This window comes from Nuphar pumila, chromosome 3 (assembly GCF_984573655.1).
Source record: "Nuphar pumila chromosome 3, dmNupPumi1.hap1.1, whole genome shotgun sequence".
In the NCBI taxonomy this organism is placed as follows: domain Eukaryota; kingdom Viridiplantae; phylum Streptophyta; class Magnoliopsida; order Nymphaeales; family Nymphaeaceae; genus Nuphar; species Nuphar pumila.
Genome location: NC_143251.1, coordinates 31,572,530 through 31,594,450, shown reverse-complemented (window position 1 = coordinate 31,594,450; position 21,921 = coordinate 31,572,530). Strand labels below are relative to the sequence as shown.

The window sequence follows — 21,921 nt, the reverse complement described above, 5'->3', positions numbered from 1 at the left end:
GTATGACATAAACCAAACATGATGTTGATCGACAAGTCAAACATGTTGTTGAACCATCAACTGGACTCTTAACACATGAATATATATATCCATACCAAAAGAAATCAGTATACTCATGCTAAACTGGGCCCACAACAAACAAAACTGAACCATGAAGCCAACACCACCCAATTCAAATGGCTTTCACAAAGAATCTTTGTGAACATGTCAGATCTCATGCGTGTAGTTTTCTTGAACGAGTTGTTTTATCTCCAATGTTGCCCCAATTTGTAACAATAGATGAAATTCAATAAATGGGGGAAAGGAGATTTCATGCATATTAAATGAACAAATGTTCTGATCTTTCTAAATTATTCATAAAGAGCCCTCTCTGTCATTCAATGTCTCACGAACCATTGTCAGCTGATCAAATAAAAGACAGGCATGGATTGACTATTGCCCTTACACCTTTGTAACCACTGAGAGTATGCATTTTAAATTTTCAACCATCAGCTGCCAATGAAAGAGTAAAAACTTCCAAATATCTACAACAGTGGACAAACTCAAATTTATGAAATATGACACCATCCACGAAAGTGAAATATGACTATACTTTGATGTCCACTGATATTGAATTTTTATAAGACAAACAGGTGGCAGATTCATTAACACACAACGTTAGAATAAAAAGGACTCTCCCAAGTGATGTGATCGTCAGAACTAAAATGAACATTGTAGGAAAATGCAAGAAATGCGGTCCAGAGAGATCTTTTTGGATGGATAAATACAACTTAAAGAATTGCCTTCCATGTCAACGTTAAAACCAAGCATACACATGGCTATTACAACATTCAATCTCACAAATCTGTCGATTTGGGGTTTCCGGCGCCTCAAACCCCCAAATCTGCCTCTCTCTAATGATTTCCCTAAACTATTCCATGGAAAACAAAATTCGCACCCTCTTTCTCACTCGAAATCAAGAGAAAAACCCGTACCTCTTGAAGAAATTTCCGGCGATCTCTCCGGCGATCGAAGGCTGCAGTCGCGTGGGTAGGGCCGACTGAAATCGCCCCTTGCGGCTGCTGTGACGGGGGTACCTACCGTGGCTGCGGTGGCTGCTGGTGGCTGCGGCTTTCCGGTGACCTCCACCTCCCCAAAGCACGCCCACACGAGAGAGAGAGAGGGAGACGAGGGAAGAGGCCCCCTCTCCACTCCCTTTTATCGGCTGCGTCCCCCCCCTCCATGCCGAGATGGGTGGGGATCGGTTATGCCCTGCGTAACCCCCCCCTTGCCCCTTTCCTTAATAGAAAGAATCGTGCCCTAGGCACGATTCTCTTTTATAGGTTTATAAGGCATGCCCTGGGTCCGGGTCCAAACCCATGACCCGCGATACCGAAAACTGGATCCGGATCGCCTAACGCTAGTGGATCCTCAGTTGGATCCTTGCGGGTCCAACTGTGGGTCCAACAGTTGTTTATTTATTTTTATTTTATTTTCTTATAATTAATATTGATTATTTATTTAATTTGAATTTAACATTATACATATATTTGAACCCCCATTTGTGGTTTATTAACGGATTCGGGTAATGGCTCCGAACTCTACGACTCGGGATCCAAATCCCAATTTGGATCCGGGCTGGATAAAGAGTGGATCCGTCTCTACTATTTATTGTTTTCTTTATTTTATTATGATTATATATATATATATATTAAAATATCTATACGGGTATATTGATCCAAAATGTGGATCCCGGACCCATCTACGCACCCCCTTTTAAATAATTATTCCCTGAATCATTTAATTAATTAAAAATTATTGTACTTATACGTACATACTAAATTTACGAGGTAAATTTATGCAGAAAACCCCTTTATGGGTCCTGGATCTGCAATTTGGATCTAGGCCCAATTTGCATATCTTCAAATATTTTGTAACTAAAATTTTCGGGTTTTACACAGCCAAGCTGAGTTCGGCAAGTGCTGAACTCAGCTCAATCCATCCTTTTGATACCAAGTCTGACTAGGTCAAACCGAGTTCGACTCGGTTAGACCTAGTCAACTCAGTTTTCTACCAAACCGACTTTTTTATGCCTCGTTCTGCCCGGTTCGACTTGCTAGCGAAGCCGACTCGATTTCTTGTACCGAGCCCGGCTCGGTACGGTCTGATCAAACTGGGTTCGGGATTCGATCATTGCGACACAATCGTCGCCTCGTCTGCTAAAATAAAGTTTTAACATCATTCTTTATGCCACACGATAAAATTCTTTTTTTTTAGCGCTCCACATCGACGCAACGGATAAGACACGTTTACTGAGGCACATGCCTTTAGAACTTACACACAGAATCGTCAGAGATTCAGACCATCTCCGAGGTAGGGGAAAGTTGCATACAAGAACAATGTTGGAATACTTCTAACTTATATGTATTATATTTACGTTATATGTATATATGCTTTTAACTCAATGACGCAATTTTGCGTATTAATGTTCATTTTCAATTACGTCATTTACCTTAACATCGCGCTGTAACGTGTATAGGCTCCAACTTTCTGTAATTTATTTAGCTTGATGTATGGTTTCACACATCGGGCCTTGCTTTATGTCATTTACTTTACCGTCATGCTATAATGTGCACAGACTCCTGCTTTACGCAATTTACTTAGTTTGATGTACGTTTTTGTACACCGGGCCTCGCTTATGCAATTTACTTAGCTCGATGTGTGGTTTCACACATCGAGCCTTACTTTACGCCATTTACCTTGTCGTCGTGCTGCAACATGCATAGACTCCTTCTTTACACAATTTACTTAGCCGGATGTACAATTTTATACACAAGGCCTCTCTTACACAATTTATTTAGCTCGATGTATGGTTTCACACATCGGGCCTTGCTTTACGCCATTTACCTTGCCGTCGCACTGTAATGTGCACACACTTATGCTTTAATATATATGTATTCTATATACATATATAATTTTATAAAGTACGCAATTTTGCACACTCCTGCTTACTTTAGATTATGCTAGTATGTTTTTTAAAGACGCAGATTTGCGCATCTTCGCTGAAACTCTATTTTTAAAAGATTTCACATGTGAGATTTCAAGTTTGCATTGTCCGATGTCTCGAAAAGCGAAACAAATGTTTTGTGTTTGCATATTTACAACTGAGTTTTCTTCTTGAGCCAACATAACAAAAAGGCCTCGACTACGTAGCCTTCGGTGGTACGTACACCTGGTCTTTCTTTTCTGTGTCCAGAATGACTCGGATATTTTCCAGCCTAAGGTACGGGATATTGAAATTTTCAAATGTTGTGTCTAGATTTCTTTATGATAAACCAATATCTTTCTTATATTTGTGGTACTATCAGACATGCACGACTTGTTAGTACGACGATGATTGGATTTGAGGTTTATGGTAACCTCATAGTGCGGCAATGCACGATGATGGGGTGGATGACAAAAACTTTCACTTTCATCAAACTTGATGAGAACAATTGTAACTTGTCGGCCATGTCGAAGGGAAGAAGAGAGAGAGAATGGGGTGGATGACCAAAGGTTGAGCTTCGCGTAGCAACGATCTCACGAACCTCCAAGATATGATCCACGATTACACGAACTCACAATCTCAAGAGCTCAAGGCTCTTATACCATGTAATGAAACAAGAGTGTGCACAAGTAGATGCCACTAAGGGCTACACAAGGCAACAACAAAGAGCCTCTATGGGCAAATGCAAAACCTCAATAAATAGCACAAGCACAAGCACAAGCACAAGCCACTAAAGGACTGAAACACACTTAAAAAATAAATAATTATATTATCACAAAATGCTCAAGAAGCATGAAATATGTGGGTTGGATCCCACATATTACAAGTGTAATAGGCATCTTTACACATAGTTTGGTAGTTCTGAAAATTTAAAATAGATTGTTACAGCATCCAGAGAGATTGGATATGATTTTTGTAATAGGCAAGCTGGGGGTTTGCCCTTGTGGGATTCAAACCCAAGTCCTCGGTTATAATAGTGCGACCTAACCATCCAGCTATCTGGCTCGATCCGGAGATTGGATATGATTTACTATTTAGATTTACTTGGGTTTGTCTTATTTTAGAATTAAAAGTATCCACATTGGGGCATTGATGATTATTTTTGTCTTTTGTTGCTTTATAGAATGGTTTGCTTTCATTGGGCGCCAAGCAGAACTGGGCTCTGTTGGCTCACCATATACGATTAAGTTCAGGTCAACTGCTCCTCCAGCATCAGGAATGGAACCTATGAATGCATCTGTTTATTCCTGCAGCGACACTTCATTGGGCTGTTCCTGTGGTGATTGCCCTTCTTCTCCCATATGCTCTGAATCAACACCTCCTGCACCTCATGAGAAAGGTTCCTGCTCTGTGAAAATTGGTTCTTTAAAGGTGCACATCTGTTAATTTGTAGTCTATAATGCAAGAAAGGCCAAGTGGCTATATAATGTTAAAAATTAATTGTTTGCTTCTTGATCCAATGTACAGATACATGCCCATTTCACATCTCGTACTAGTTCTTATCTTGTTGAATCATTTATCATTTAGGTGAAGGTTATGTTATGATGCTTGCAGGTCAAATGTGTGGAATTATCATTAGCAATACTTTATGTTCTCTTGGTTTCTTCCTTCTTTGGGTGGGGATTTTGTCATCGAACAAGAAAGAGAAGGATCCCTTCATCTCGATTGAAGCCCTTGTTGAATGTTGAAGATGAAAGTGAGCTTCATTCAATAAGCAAACAGGAAGAGGCTAGGCACCCCATCCAGGTTTTACAATTCTCTGCAAGCAATCTTTGTTTGTTAAATTGTACATGTGCTATTTTCAAAGCATAATCAGTAGATGTCTTCAAATTCACAGTTAATAGATCATGCAAAAATGAGCTCATAATTATTGAGATGCTTTGGTTCAGTTAGGTACCACTTTTGAAATGTTTATGTATTTGTGTGCATGTCATGAACTAGTGCACATTGCGAGAAAAATACTTGGAAGGAGCTTTCTGTATTCTTATCATTATAATTAATGATAGAGTCTCACAAATGTAGAATGGCTGCTAAGGTTCATTATTCTTCAAATGTACTCAATACAGTATGAAAAAAATGTCAAGAAAAACACTATAGCATAAAGATAAGTTGGATAGGAATTGGAAGCAAAAATGAATGCATGGAAGTAAGGTGCCAAAGAAGGGGAAAAATGCACATGGTCCATTGAACATATCTTTAAATGTGAAACTGAATAGTTATCCTATATTATGTATAATAATTTTGGCAGTATAAGAGTGCAAGCAGAAAAGATAGAGGCATGGAAGTTAGGTGCCAAAGCAGGAGAAATACATATGATCCATTAGACATATCTCTAAATAGAAACTGAATAGTCATCCTCTAGTATGTACAGTCATTTGATAATATAAGAACACAAAAAGTATAAAACCAAATTTCATGCTATCCATTATATTTCTTGCTCATTTTATCAAAATCTGAATTAAGTTTGCTTGGTGATAGCTGTAACGAAATGGTATACAAGAGTACAAAAGTCGCAATGCCGCTACGGCAAAAGAACACAAGCCACACAAGGGCTCAAGAATCACTCACAAAGCCACTATGGGCAAGAGCACACACACACACACCTGCAAGGGCACTCACAATGTAAAAAATATTAATTTTATTAATAGGAAATAATGCACAAAATATGCATGCTTACAAAGTGGCATATGCCATATACGTATACAACTCAAAGAACTAGCTGTTAGCTAGGCTACTAGATCTAACTAGAAGGAATAGAGAACATAACTAGCCGTTAGTACAAGCAAAGAAAAAATGCACTCTACAGTGCATGTAACCTACATAGTACAACCCAATGCTGACCTATGACATAACCAACATTGCACCTAGAGTGCACCTCACCCATGACATAACAAACACCTTGCTGACCTATACAATAACACCATGTAATGAAGTAGAATATGAGCCCACACACCTCACAAGAGGCACAAACACAACCCACAATAGGCACAAACACAAGGGCCAACGAGAGAGCACTCACAAACAATCTTAAAAGTAAATATTTTATTCATAACCAAATGCTCAAAGAAAGCATAATGCAAAGGGTTACTGGAAGCTATTGTTAATGAACAGAGAGGCATGTTTCTTGCATGCAATGTACTTGTTTTAGAGCATGGTTACCGGAAGCTTCTACTTTCCTTGGGAAGCTTGATTCCTGGGAAATATCTTTGGAAGCTGGAAGCAAACCACCTCTGAAATTTGGTTCCCTAATCATGGGAAGCACAATCTCAAGGACATCAGATTTTCAACATTAGAATTGCATTTTGATTATAAGACAATGAATTTACATAAATAACAAATTGCGATTTGTAGCCGGTCCACTATAATTAGAATGAAGAATAAGTCTTAAATAGCAATATATTTTGTCATATTAACTTTTTGCTTCTCACTTCATGTGTACTTATAAACCCCTTGTTTCTTGCCTCCCCGCTTCTCGATTTTGCTTCCTTCTTTGGCAACCTTGCTTTAGGGCATGTGTAGTAGATGTATGGATGCATCCCATGTTTTTTACTTTCAGACATATCCATGTGTAGGCTTTCATGAGCATTCTAATATTCTCTTAATTTCAAAAAGTAGATTGTCCAATCCAGTTGACTGATGATAATATGACATCACAAAAACCAGCGTTAAAGAGCATAAAGCAAACACAATGTTCTGTCAAACCCACCACAAATCTGAGTTTGGCCATTTGGCAAATGCACATAAAGAAACTTCAGAATGAACCAATTTATAAAGGAGAAGTTTTTTTTTTGGTTGACAAGGAACCCACCTAGGGTCTCACCTTGGTGATAAACCCAGGAGTGGAATTGGCCCCACAATGGCATTTCTATTAAATACAGGGACATTGGAAAACTTCATTATGGTCACCGTTTCTTAGACTAACTTCATCTTTGGAACACAGAAGGAACAATAAATGTGGACAGAATATAAGAGGATTCAATGCTATTATTTTATATCAATAAAGAATGAACTTGCCTTTAATGGAAAACCCTTTCTTGATTCTTCTTTTTTCCCTCAAACTTGCCATGGAGTTAATATGCACCCTGTCAAAACCCAGCCCTATCTTCAATCTTTTCATTTCAATTGACCCAGGGTAATCATTTGATACAGCTATAATGGATCTGGTCCTAAAAACATTGAAATGGTGGTGGTGTCCTTTTCATTTCTGAAAACGTTTAAGAAACTCTAGAAAGTTCATTTCATAAAAAAATCTAACATTTTAGTGGAAATTACTCAGAGCCCATCTCTAACATGTAATCTTGACTCATGAAGGCAGCTGAACAGGTCAGTCCCTATGGAATTCATGTCAGTTGTAGTAGTCAATGGGTCTGCTAAGCATGGCAGGTCAGGCTAAAGTCAGCTCTGTACCAGTTGTATTTCATGGGAGATGAGTGGCAGAATAAAAGGGAGGAGAGAGAGTCTCAATAACCATCATTTTATTTAAGCTCCATCCATTAAATACTGCACTATTATGATATAATGAGAGGACAAATTCCATGACAGTGAACGTGGATTATTATGATGGAGCTACAAAAGGACAAAAAACTACTCGTGTTTGACAACAATCACCACTGCAATGTGTGGAACCGAACTTTTCATTTCTGTACTTTGATTCATAGCTTACAAGGGATTCTGTAAATTCAAGGGCTGGACACTCCATTCTATATTTATCATAAATTTTCCACAATAGTATTATTATTCTTTGTGTACAGGACTAATCCTATTGAAACTTCAATGAACAAACAATATGTTAGTACTTTGCATGTTTACTAACTGAAAGTATTCCATTCTTACAGATGGTAGAAGAGAGCCCACCAATATTGAGGAATTCAAAGCTTCCCTTGGTCCAAGGCTATATTTTGAACTTTTATAGGTGAGCACTGTAACTGAGAGGGCTTTATAAGTGAAGTGAAGAGTGATTTTTGAAGGCAGTTTATTGTGGTTGTGTTCAGGCAATATGGATTTTGGGTTGCTAGACATCCTGTTCGTGTACTATCCTCATCAATAATTGTCACTCTTTTACTATGCTTGGGACTTATCCGCTTCAAAGTGGAAACACGCCCTGAGAAGGTATACATTTGATGTCCTGAAAGCATTTCAGACACATTTCATTTCTATCTATCTTGTCCACAAATCACCAGAAGGTTACTTATTTTTTGCTCTGTTTTGTGTGAAAACACTAATCAATAAAATGGATGTACTTTTGGAATGTTGTTCTGTGCTGTTGATTTTGAAATAAGATGAAAATCAGTTCTACACACTTAGTGAGGAGAAGTGGTTCATAACAGTGTTATCAGTATCGTATCGTCTCTTACGATATGATACGGCGTATCACAGTATCACTGCTCAAAACCTTTTTCTTTTGTTTGTTATCTAATGTGACTCTTTATTAGTAAACCTTTTGTTTTTTCTTAGTTTTTAGTTTGTTACGATATCGTTTCACATGTTATCCATTTGTATGTTTAATTGTTCATAATGCTTAAATTTGATTTTTTTCCTATTTTATTCTATGTTTTTTTATTTTTGGAATTTTTTCTGATTTTTAAAAAGGATTTTTTCCATATCTTACGATACAATACACCCATATCGCTAGCCCTTCCTATATGATAACTACAGCATTGGTTCATAATATTATGATAAACCCTACAAATCATACTTCACTGATATTGGATCTACATTCTGGTTATGGCATAAGGAGATGTGCCATGGCTGGAAGATTTTATAAGACATACATATGTCTGCTGGTCTGGGCAAAATTCGATCTTTCTTTCATTCTAGGGAAGCTGAATGGAATGCACTTGATATTTATAGCTTGTAATAATATCTTATTGTCTGAAAGTTTTCCTTTTTTTCTAATTTTAGAAACATAATCAGAGTACCTAGTTGGATCCAATCACACAAAACAACTGAATGTAGGCAATGATCATACTTCAGCAGCACTATGAACAGTAAGAATTAACAAGTATTTGGACAACTAACTCTTCATTAACATCTAAACTCATGGGTTCACTACCATCAATCTGAATGATTGGCCTCAACTTAGGAGGAAGAACTGGTAATAGGCGCAAAACATTCATTTTTATTCTCTTCCTTAACAGAACCAAAGAATAAATGGGTACGTTAGGTCTTATTTTATCTTTTAAACCGAATCGAGCATCTTGCCTGCAATCATCTCCATTTTTGTGATTTTCTTTTCATCATGGTGCATTGTCGCACTACGAGGTTACCATAAACCTCCAGTCCAAATCATTGTCATACTAACATGTCGTGCATGTCTGATAGTACCACTATAATGAGAAAGATATTGGTTTCTTTGAAAGAAACCCAGGCAACATTTGAAATTTTTTAACATCCCGTGCCTTAAGTTAGAAAATATCCGAGTCATTCTGGATACAAAAAAGAAGGATCTCACGTACGTACCATTAAAGGCTAGGTAGTCGAGGCCTTTTTGTTATGTTGGTTCGAAGAGAAAACTAAGTTGCGAATATGCAAACGCAAAACACTTGTTTTGCTTTTCAAGACATCGGAGAATGCGAGCTTGAAATTTTGCATGAGTAATCTATCAAAAATCGAGTTTCGGTGAGGATGCGCGAATCTACGTCTTTAAATATATACTAGCATACTTTAAGGCAAGCAAGAGTACGCAAAAACTGCGTACTTTATAAAGTTATATATGTATGTAAAATACATATATTTTAAAGCATAAACCTGTGCACATTACAACGCGACAGCAAGATAAATGGCATAAAGCAGGGCCCGATGTGTGAAACCACACATCAAGCTAAATAAATTGCGTAAGCGAGGCTTGGTGTACAAAATTGTACATTGGGCTAAGTAAATTGCGTAAAGCAGAAGGCATGCACGTTACAACGCGTCGACAAAGTAAATGACATAAAGCAAGGCCCGATGTGTGAATCCACACGTCAAGCTAAATAAATTATAGAAAGCTGGAGTTTGTGCACATTACAGCATGACGATAAAGTAAATGACGTAATTGAAAATGGATAAAAATATGCAAAACTGCATCTTTGAGTTAAAAGCATATATATATATAACATAAATATAATATGTATATATATTAGAAGTGTTCTGACGTTGTTCTTGCATGCAACTTTTCCCTACCTCGGAGATGGTCTAAATCTCTGATGATTCCGAGTATTGGTTCTTAAAGGCTCATGCCTCGGTAAGCGTGTCTCGTCCGTTGTGCTGAAGTGAAGCGTTAAAAAAAAGGATTTTATCGTGCTGCATAAAGAATGATGTTAAAACCTTATATTAACGAACGAGACAACGATTGCGTCGTAGGGGTCGGACCCAAACTCAGTTCGAGTCGACCAGACCGAGCCTGACTCAGTACAAGAAATCGAGCGGGAGGAACGAGGCATAAAAAGTCGGTTTGGAAGGGAATATAGTTGATATTTGATATCCATGAGTCGGCCTGAGGTATTGGACTAACCCGGGCTGCCCTCGGTGATAGTCGAGTTTCGCTCGACTCAACCATGCTCGAGACAACAACAATACTAGGAGTTGATGCTGTTCGAGCGCAACTAGAAAAGGGAACAGAGGGACAGAGGGCTTGACTATTACGCCGAGCCGGGTCTGGCCCACAAACGAGACATGACCAATTTAACGCTCCAAAATTTTAACTTGTAAATTTTGAAATCATTTAGAGAAAACCGTTCAAAGTTCAGGATTTTGATTTTTCAGATCGTAAGCGGAAACAATTTTCTTTTAGAGAGAAAAACAAGTTGACAATTATGGGCACGTTAGCTTACAAACCAATCTTACTTACAGAGAATAACCAGGATGCCAACAGAAAGAGGGTGATCTCGAGCTATGTTCCATCGCGCCATCGGCTGTCTGTAAAGTCCTACTCGTCACCTGCCCATAAAATGGGTCAGTTTCATAACAAACTGGTAGGTACACAAATAGACAATGTAGAATAAATAAAGTAGGACATCACAAGATAAACAGTTTATTCTATTGAAAGCAGTAATAGCATTTATAATTTGCAAGAAATTAAATCTAAGCATTAAAGACATTTAACATGCATTAAGAAACAAATTATACATCACCAACATTTAACAGTAGAGGAAACAAGTAAATATGCATGATCTAATGCATGCCAGGAGTATGCATGATTTCAATGCACATGTATGAACACATTATTATTTTTAGTCAAGTCTCCTTCTCCATATGCATGTTCCTATTAAATTCACACAATTTAAGTTTCTCTTTTTAATTACCGTTGTCCGCGGATACACTAAACAAGTAAAATCCCCGAGGTCAAGTTGGGTTCCCAGGTAGCTTAGCATATAAGTTGTATTTTATTACTAGGTTCCAAACTTAGACCTCGACCGATATCACGAAACATTATCCATCGAAACATTGAAAATCAGCATCCAATGTCGGAGACACCATGAAAATCAGCATCCACTGGCGCCACTTTCTTGGTATACCAAAACAACAGTTGTGTCTACACACCATCTCCAGGCAAAGTGACAGACTCTCCCTAAAACCGTGGCCAGGAGAAGAACCTCAATATCGGGTTTAGGGGTAATAAGTAAAGCACACAGAGTTTTTGTATTCCTGTGATCTCCTAAAACTAAATCTCTAAGATTCTCATTCTTCTTATGAGAGATCTTAGAACATATATTACACCGTTCTTATTCATTATCTTTTTATTAAAAGCCAATTATTGAGTTTTGCAATTCAGCATGTAAAAGCAAAGACAAAAGCTCACATCTACCCCTCCAAGAAGCATCACGAGACTCCCGCCCGTGGAAACACATAGAAACGTGCAATAAAAGTAAATGTGATTTTTGCGATGCATTTAACAGTAAATAAAGAAGGAGCATCTAGTGCTCAAGGCTCTTCAGGCCTGCGATGGTCCACTTGTATCATCGATGCACCATAAGCAAAAACCAAAGCAATATGTCATTTATGACATAAATTACATGCCTTCCAAATGCACATTCATATACTCAACTCTTTAACTATGCACATGGCACAAAAATATTCATAAGCATGTTTTGTTCCATTTCATATGCTAGTGACAAATGCAAGCTTTCATTTAATGCTCATTGCACACTTCCCTTCGTTACGCATACTCATGTCAATTACACACTTGCATTGCATACACATATCCACATTAAGGCATAATTTTTTTAAGTGTTCATATACTTGCCAATGCATAAGTAAAGGAAATTAATGGCAGAAAACTAACTGCAGAACTAATCTATGCATACGGAATATGGCAACTACAGGAAGCATGTAATAAAGACAAGTAAAGAACACAAGTCATATGAGCATCATCCGTCACTATCTCAATTTCCTAAATCTTTATTTAATTCATCCAAAGTCCTCGTGCGACTTTCCCCTACCTCGGGATGTTGCCTCGTTGTGTGCGTCTACGAGTGTAGGTGATGTAGGAGTCGGGGGCAGGAGCGGGATCCGTCGTGCAAACTGCAAAAGTATAAACACTTAAAATGCTAAAGCCATAGTAAGGAACAGAAAGGACAATGGTAGGGGCTCAGTCTCTGCCGAAGAAGGAGAGTGGCAGAGGCTAGGCCCCCGCCGGATAACCAAGTCAGCCCCTGCCAGTGCAATCGAGCAAATGGAAGGGATTCGGCCCCTGCTGGAAAACCAGGTAGTGGCGGGGCCCTACCCCTACCAGAAGAATCATGCAAGTGGCAGGGGGAGCCCCCTCTCCTGCCCGAAGGACTATGCAGAGACAGGGGCCTGCTCCCCTGCATGCCGGAAAACCAGGAAGCAGGGGGCGAATCCCCCTGCTGCTAGTCAAAAACACAGAGCCAGGGGGCTCTGGGCCCCTGTCTGTCGACATAAGAGACAGGGGGCGCCAATCCGATCCCCATTCGATGAAAAAAAAACAAAGGACAGGGGGCACCGACCCCCCCTGTTCGATGTCCAGAACAAAGGGACAGGGGCGTCAGTGTTAGAAAGTGGCTTTGAATATATTAGGTTCAATAAAGAACCCATACACATGCACATGAAGTGCGAATAAACCCATTAAAGGTAACAACACAAGCACATAATGTGCTAACACATAAACCCACACAAGGGGCAAAAATATGACATAAAGTCATAAGTTGAATATTATTGAAGAAGAAGGAAGAAGGGGGTATAAACCCCATACAATGGAGCATAAGCTCCTCAAAGGAGTAAAGAATACAAAGGGGGAGAACCCCTATTTATAACACAAGAGAGGGGCCACCAAGGGGGCTCCCAAAGGAGTCGTTGGGAGCCCCCAACGGTCACATTTGTGACCGTTGGGGGCTCCCCAACGACTCTTTGGGGAGCCTCCCTAGGTGGCGCAAACCACAAAAAAAGGGAAAATAAAAAAGAAAATTAAAAATAAAATTACAAACATATTCCAAATGGAATATGCGTAAAAACTGTGAAATGTCTAAACTACCCCTATGCCTATAAATAGATAAATATATATTTTATATATATAATTAGGATAATACATATGCATATATACCATATATGAATATGTATTATCCTTTATATATATAAAATATATATAATATTACAATTGTCGAATGATACATTTTAACACCCCCCCTCAAGCTTTGCGTATTACAAGAATGCATAATGCATTCATAAGGTCCAATATTGGACAAACACGACCCCATAATGGGGGAATAACAAAATAGTCCACTAAGGGACACCACAATAATCCTACGAAGAGGCATAAGCAACATATACTTTATTGAATGAGATCCTAAAAGGCCATAAAGAGCATATGCATATATTATCATGAAATGAATTAATACGTAAATGAATCATTAATGAACATGCTTCAAACATGTAATGAAGTGCCAACCAAGAGAAACAAAGTCTCCAAGCATACTTTAGACAAAAAATAAACACAAGAGTTCACAAGGTTTTAAATCCATTTACGAGGCAAAACGAATAGTGTTGTTTGAGTAGAGAATCTTACCCATTTAGGAAAATCTTCACTCAATTGACAAAAAAAGACACATTTTGCATACAAAAGTGGCCAAAATACCATAAGCACTTAATATATAGATTAAATGCCAAAAAATCAACTTGATTTTAAAATATGCATATCAAAAATATGATTCACTTGAATATTTTAAAACACAGTTCATGAATGAAATTTTGTAAATTTCAACAATAATTCATCCATTACAAACAACTACCTCATTAGTCCTCCAAAACCCATAAATCAAGTGTATAAGCTACTAGATCAAGAATATAAATATAATGCCATTAAAGGCCAAAGACACACACAAAGGTGTGCAAAAGAATCTTTTGTTTACATATAATAATACTTGAAATGAGTGCATCTACGACAAGAACAAGAGAATACATGTCAACATGGACCAAAAGCATCTCTTGTCTACGTAAAAATACACTCAAAACCAAGTATGTTCAGCTACTAGAACAAGAGTAACAAGCCAACCATGGGCTAAAACACAATACATCTCTTGTCTACATAAGATGACACTTGAAATGAGTGAAATAAGCCAACCATGGGCATACATCTCAGCGATTTAAACAAGGACACAAACGCCAACATGGACTAAAATCACACACCATGGTTTGAATCAACGTGTCTTGTCTACATAAAATAACACTCAAGACAAGTGTGTTCAGCTACTAGACCAAGAGAGCAAAAGCCAACAAAGGGCTACCAACACACGAAGGTGTAATAAAATTCTTGTCTACATATGATGACACTTAGATAAGGGGCATAAAAGGAGAAGACTTTTGAGGTAATCAAACTTGTAATGACAAACATATATATAAATCAAACCTTGAATCAATAGAACAATATTCTTCAAAAAAAAAAGAATACCCATAAAAATAACATTTTGGAATAAACTATGTAAAAGTATCTTCAACAAGATACAACAACCGATAGAACAATATTCTTGAAAATAAATGTGTGAACATACGCACACCAAGAACATATGGAACACTTGTGCACAAAATCACAAAATCACAAATGTGCAAATGCACTTATAATTTTCATAAACAATTGAAGGTTGGACAATAATCCCTAAAACCTTGATTTCAATATACCTTAAAACATGTTAAGGTTTCAAACATCATATATCCATCACATTTATATATAAATAAGGGCATCCATAAGATCAATGACCAACATCAAACTAGTGACACACTCATATACCAAATCATTTTAGAGTCCCAAGGTACCCATAACTCACCTCAACCCCCATCTATAATATGGTAAGTGGACAATCTAAAAAGACATAACAACGAGTGTCACACTCATAATTAGAGATCATATACCAAATCATTCTAGAGTCCCAAGGTGCCCATAACTCACCTCAACCACCATCTATAATATGACAATTTGGACAATCTAAAATGATATAATACGAGGTGCCCATAACTCACCTCAACAAACATCTCTAATAAAACAATAATAAGGCCAAAACAATGATGCATTAAAGAAACATGTGATGGACAAATATAAATGCCACAAAAATGCAATAAACACTTTAGGAATCATTTTTCAAAGAAAAAAGGACCGATTAAAAATTGAATCAAAGGTTCAATATAATCAATCACAATAATATGCTTTATCACAACAATTTTGCACAAACATGAATTATGCTTAATCTTCAAAACAAGTTATTTATACAAAAAAGACTTATTATGCAACTAACACAATTATGAAATATTAACCAACATCATGCGTAAGAACCGATTTGGAATAATCAAAAAGTCAAAAACAAGCCTCAACTATGATAGATATAAAGTGCAATTAAATGCACACCAAATGATAATAGATGCACTTTTATGCAATGCAAGATTTTTAAATGACAATAATCTTGAATGAGCAAATAACAAACTTAGGCCAATATAGGCATTCATAAAGATGGTGAAGTTTGAAAAATCTTATGAAATCCACTATTGTAACTTAAAAAATGATGCTCACAACCAATCTCAAAAGATCCACAAAGGGTTACAAGTATTAATGAATCGTTGAAGGATATTATGCAAGGAAAAAGATACTCACAAACAATCTTCTCATAACAACCATGAAATCTTCATAAAAGAGTATATACTCACAAGAAGATTATAAGGACCGAAAGGCTCCTTAAAGAGAGCTCAAAACACACAAAAATTCCCAAAGAAGGGGGAAACTCCACTAAAGTGAGAGAAATTCCAACAAAGAAGAATAATAGATTTGTTAAAAAAACCTTATGATAAAGTAAGATTGTACTATGGCATAAATCTATAAAATTAAACGTTTATTGAGGAAAAATTCAAAAGCTTTTAAGTTTTATCAAAAAAACATGACTTAATAGATTATTACGAACTCCTAATGTAATAAGTATGCAACAAACATTAGTGAAGACCATAAATTTTATAATGAGACAAGCTCTTTAAATCAAATTGAAAAAATCTTTTAAGAGTATAAAGATGCAAAGAAAATCACCATATTCCATAAGACTATTTTAAAACTTAATTCAACCGGAATTATATAAAAAAAAACTTTCTCAATTAAATGTTGCTCATATAAAAAGGACACATTGGGTAAGTGAATCAAAACTTATTAAGGAATTTAGCATTTTTCGAAAAACTACATCTCACAAACATTTTAATCTTAACATACCTTTCTTTAAAGACTTACCATATATAAAAGGTATTCTTATAAACAAAGTTAGATTTAAAATATAAATTCAAGGCTCCAATGGTCATAAATCTTTACCGACCCATTAAGTTTTGAGCAATCATATATCTAATTTTTCGCCAAACAAGTTATCATTTTCAAATTTTTCAAAGAAAAACATACGAAAAAGTATGTATACGAAAAAGATTCAATAGAGTATCAAGTAACTCAAATTTTTATAAAAAGACATAATGACAAAGAGTACACATAAAAAAACATATTAAATTCTTCATACAATACTTAAAGAAATAGAATGCATACCTAATAACTTTAAGAAAGAAAAGAGAGAGAAATAAATACTTCACCATTTTTCTTTAAAAATTTCTTGAATACCACGCTTCCTGATGCACCAAAGAGCAACTCGATCTCAATATCGCTCTGATACCATGTTAGAAAGTGGCTTTGAATATATTAGGTTCAATAAAGAACCCATACACATGCACATGAAGTGCGAATAAACACATTAAAGGTAACAACACAAGCACATAATGTGCTAACACATAAACCCACACAAGGGGCAAAAATATGACATAAAGTCATAAGTTGAATATTATTGAAGAAGGAAGAAGGGGGTATAAACCCCATACAATGGAGCATAAGCTCCTCAAAGGAGTAAAGAATACAAAGGGGGAGACCCCTATTTATAACACAAGAGAGGGGCCACCAAGGGGGCTCCCAAAGGAGTCGTTGGGAGCCCCCAACGGTCACATTTGTGACCGTTGGGGGCTCCCCAACGACTCTTTGGGGAGCCTCCCTAGGTGGCGCAAACCACAAAAAAAAGGGAAAATAAAAAAGAAAATTAAAAATAAAATTACAAACATATTCCAAATGGAATATGCGTAAAAACTGTGAAATATCTAAACTACCCCTATGCCTATAAATAGATAAATATATATTTTATATATATAATTAGGATAATACATATGCATATATACCATATATGAATATGTATTATCCTTTATATATATAAAATATATATAATATTACAATTGTCGAATGATACATTTTAACAGTCGGTCCCCTGCCAGGCGGAAGGACCAAGGAACAGGGGGCGCCAACCCCCCTGTCCGATGATCGAAACAAGGGCAGGTGGCGTCCGCCCCTTGTCGGACGACAGGAAAACAGAAGAAGAAGAAGATAAAGGGAGGAAGAAGAAGACAACGAGAGAGGAGAGGCACGACAGGGATCGCCGGTCCCCTACTAGTCTCCCAACGAATGCAGAGAGAGAAGGGGAGGGCACGACACGGAGCTGCCGGCCTCCTGCTGACCCTCCGACAACTAGAAGAAGAAGAAGACGTACCTGGAGAGAGATGGCATCATCGTCGCACGTTGGGAGTGAGGAACGAGAGAGAGAGGAGGCGGCGTCGATGTCGGGCTCCCCTGTGGAGTCGCCGACGACAGCCGTGACAGGTCGTCAGAGAGGGAGAGGAAGACAGGGGAAGGAGACAAAGAGGAGGGCGTACCTGCAGCGCCGACAGTGGTCAGGGTACGCCGAATGGGAGGGGACAATGATCGGGTCTTCCTCCGACGAATCGAAGAGGGCGAGGGTGTAACGCCCAAAAAATCCAAGACTTGTAACTTTTAGAATAGTTTAGAAAGCTTTGAAATCATGCGATTATCAGAGTTTAAATAGTACTTCAGCGAAAAATGATATTTTTAAAACAACAAGTTAATGGACCTTGAGCGCATTACAGCATAAATTTTTTTTTGTCGAATTCTGCACAACTATTGAAATCAAATGGTTTTAAAATGCAATTTCAATGATTGAGATATTGTTCATGAGATTTTTACAACTCATTATGTTTGTTGAAACCAAAAAGAAGTTTACTAAAACAGTTTTAGTGACTCAAGGTTTAATTAAAAGAGAATTTTTGAAATATACTTTATATCAAATTTACCAACGTGTCCTCAGGAGCGAAACGTCAGGAAAAATGTAACGCCCCAAAATCTTAACCCAAATTTTTGAGGATTTTTTATACAGCGGAAACCAGTCATACCATAGGGCTAAACATTCCAGAACATTACAGGTGGAGCAAGATCAAAACATTATTTTCATTTCAATATCAATGAAAATTAAGATCAGAGTTCTCACACTATCCTTGGAACAGTAAATCCAAAATCCCGATCGAAGCCTCATCCCGTAGCCGATCTTAACTCCAATTCCTCACCTAAAAATTTATAGGAATTAGACTACAACTGTCTAAGTAGGAAATCTGTAACTTTTAATGTCGTATATCATGAATCCAGTGTGTGATATGGGTGTCATGTATGATTTTCAGCACATACAAGAATAAGTAAAGGTCTATGCTACGACAGTCAACAATTTATCAGCAGTTAACTGACAGGTAACATTAATAACAACATTTATATATCCCACAACCACAGTATGAATCCACACAATTATTCAGAGAAATGCAATTATGACAATTCATAATTCAGGTACGCATTCATACCACAAGGTACATCCATTATGCACAAAGAAACATTAAACCATACCATGATGCACAATTTTAGTACAACAAGACATTTAACATACATTGAAAGTTAAACATCATGCATCCACCAAACATATAACAATTACGGAAACAGATAACATATGCATGTTCTAATGCATAGCAGAAAAATACATAACTTATGTGTAATGCATGAATCCTCTTATTATCTTTCCTTAAGTTTCCCTTTTCATATGCATGCCCTATTAAATGCATACAATTTAAGTTCATCTTTTTAATTACCATTGCCCGCGGATACACCAAACGAGTACAAACCCCGAGGTCAAGTAGGTTCCTAGGATAACTTAACACACAATTTGTATTTTATTACTGGGTTCCAACTTAGCTCTCGACCGAATCACCTTCGGAACATTAAACCTTCACATCTAATGTCGGGGACACAAAGGACACCCCACGCCCACTAGTGTCAATTAGTTGGTACCATAACAAACTCACAGCTGTGACCAATACACCACTCCCGGGTAAAGTGACAGACTCTCCCTAAAACCGTGACCAGGAGAATGAACCTCAATATCGGGTTCAGGGAAAAAAAATGCAGCACATGGACTTTTTGTATCCTCACAGTCTCCCCAAGACCTGAACTCTAAGAACCTCATTCTCCAGATGAGATATCCCAGAACGTATATTACACTTTCTTATTCATTATTTTTTTATTAAAAGCCAATTATTGAGTTTTGCAGTTCCGCATGCAAAAACAAAGCAAAAGCTCACATCTACCCCTAGGAGAACCACCACGAGACTCCAGAGCGTGAAAACACATTGAACAGTGCAATATCGAACAATAATATAAAATATGATTTTTTGTGATGCATTTAAACAATTAAGGAAAGAGCGATCCAAGGCTCAAGGCTCTCCAGGCCTGTGATGATTCATTTAGACCATTGATGCACCGTATGCAAAAATCATAACTTGTAATTTATGCAATGAGGTCAGCATGCCTCCAAATGCTCATCCATTCAAACCAATTTAACAGTGTGCATGAGTTACCATAATCATATTCATGTGTTCACCATCCATGTGCACGTGCTTTCATGTAATCACTTAACACACATGCATTCATCCATAATTCATAAGTACATGAGAACATTTATGCATGATTTTACATTCTAAACACACATTGATTTCATGTATCCACTTTCCAAAACCGACTTTACAATAATATGTTAACAGGCACTTGCAAACTATAAAGCATGCTAACATGTGCCAAATGCATGTGCACCCACGCAAATATAAACCCAATCATAAGCATGCCATTTCCCAATCATATGCATCCTCACTATGTGTGTTATCTACATCACATACGTGTATTAACCAATGCATATCTCCTTTGAGTGTGCGAGTGTGCACATAAATTACACGTGCTCATCAAAAATATCACGGACCGAGCCATGATCTTATTCATAAATGCACAACCAGTACAATGAAATGCTAAGATAACATTTCACGTATTCGCTGGGCAGAAGTGTAAGTTTTCGCCGGGCAGAAGTGTAAGTTTTCGCATAGGCTAAGGAAGGTGGTCGAGCTTACCAATCTCGGACCCCCATCTTTCTAGCTAAAATAGTCAATTCAGTCCAGTCGACTAAATTCAGTCCAACCGACTAAATTCAGTCCAGCCGACTATATGTTAGCCAATCGTAATAAAATTTCACGGACTTTCATGAGAGAAGAATACAACTTGCATAATACCAGGAGCTGATGCTACAAAATGAACACATTCAGCTAATCAATAATTAACATAAGGATGCTCGGTTTGTCAGAGATAGTTTGAGTAGTATCCCAAATTCGAGTCCCTGTGGTCATATGCGCATAAGATGTTATTAGTCCTCCCAAGTTTTCAAAGATCTAGTTTATGATCTTTCGAGATATGCAACCAATGTCATAAAAATAGTTTTCCCTCTCAACCAAATAAATTGTAGAGACATTGTTTACATTGAAAATATCTTAACCTGGGCATTCTCTAACAGGGCCTGTTTGTATAGCACCCTAAAATATAGTCATGGTGCAAAGACATGAAACACCACTATCATAATTTTCATAGGCCAGATTACAATGATCCACAAGATGATATCCTCCCAGTTGTAAGTTAATAGTTATTAGCAACTTATAGTAAACTGCAGCCAAGTGTCTTCAAATTGATCATCCCAAAAGCCACAAATACTTCCAAAAGCACATTGACCAGATTTCTTTTTCACAGGCGTATGGATCACATGTATATTAATGTCCTCTATAAAGCATCCAGAATCAATAATGAAAATCCCTAATAATGTTAGATCCTTTTTTCCCTCAAGAATGTTTTTCCAAAACCGACTACTCATGGGAAACCCAAATCCAGTGTCTACCAAACACCCTAAGGTTTCAGACCTTGATCATTCATGTGATTACCAGGAAATTATTCTTAAAGTGTTCATGCTTTAATCCATGATATACAACTACGAAGATTTCACAGAATGATTTATACCCAAATTCTGAATTTAAAACAGAATGGAACCTGCGATACATTTAACTCAACATCGATTTAACGTACTTTTTAATCTAGCATCTTATTAACTTAAACAGGTTGTTTAATTTAGAGGGCACGCAATGCAGTTCCCAACAACCTGATTTGTGGTTCAAGTTCATCTCAAGATGCTGACTCTTATCATCATGATGAA

General features: G+C 37.3%; 1 protein-coding gene across 2 annotated transcripts in view; it reads left to right on the top strand.

The window, feature by feature from the left end:
* The window catches only part of LOC149842495 (uncharacterized), a 254,408-nt gene that overhangs the window by 37,151 nt on the left and 195,336 nt on the right, over positions 1 to 21,921 (top strand). For both annotated transcript variants that reach the window (XM_089999224.1, XM_089999225.1), the window contains 4 exons: positions 4,149 to 4,396; positions 4,580 to 4,771; positions 7,861 to 7,937; positions 8,017 to 8,134. In XM_089999224.1, the coding sequence (XP_089855350.1) occupies positions 4,149 to 4,396; positions 4,580 to 4,771; positions 7,861 to 7,937; positions 8,017 to 8,134 (635 nt within the window). The remainder of the gene's footprint in view (positions 1 to 4,148; positions 4,397 to 4,579; positions 4,772 to 7,860; positions 7,938 to 8,016; positions 8,135 to 21,921) is intronic.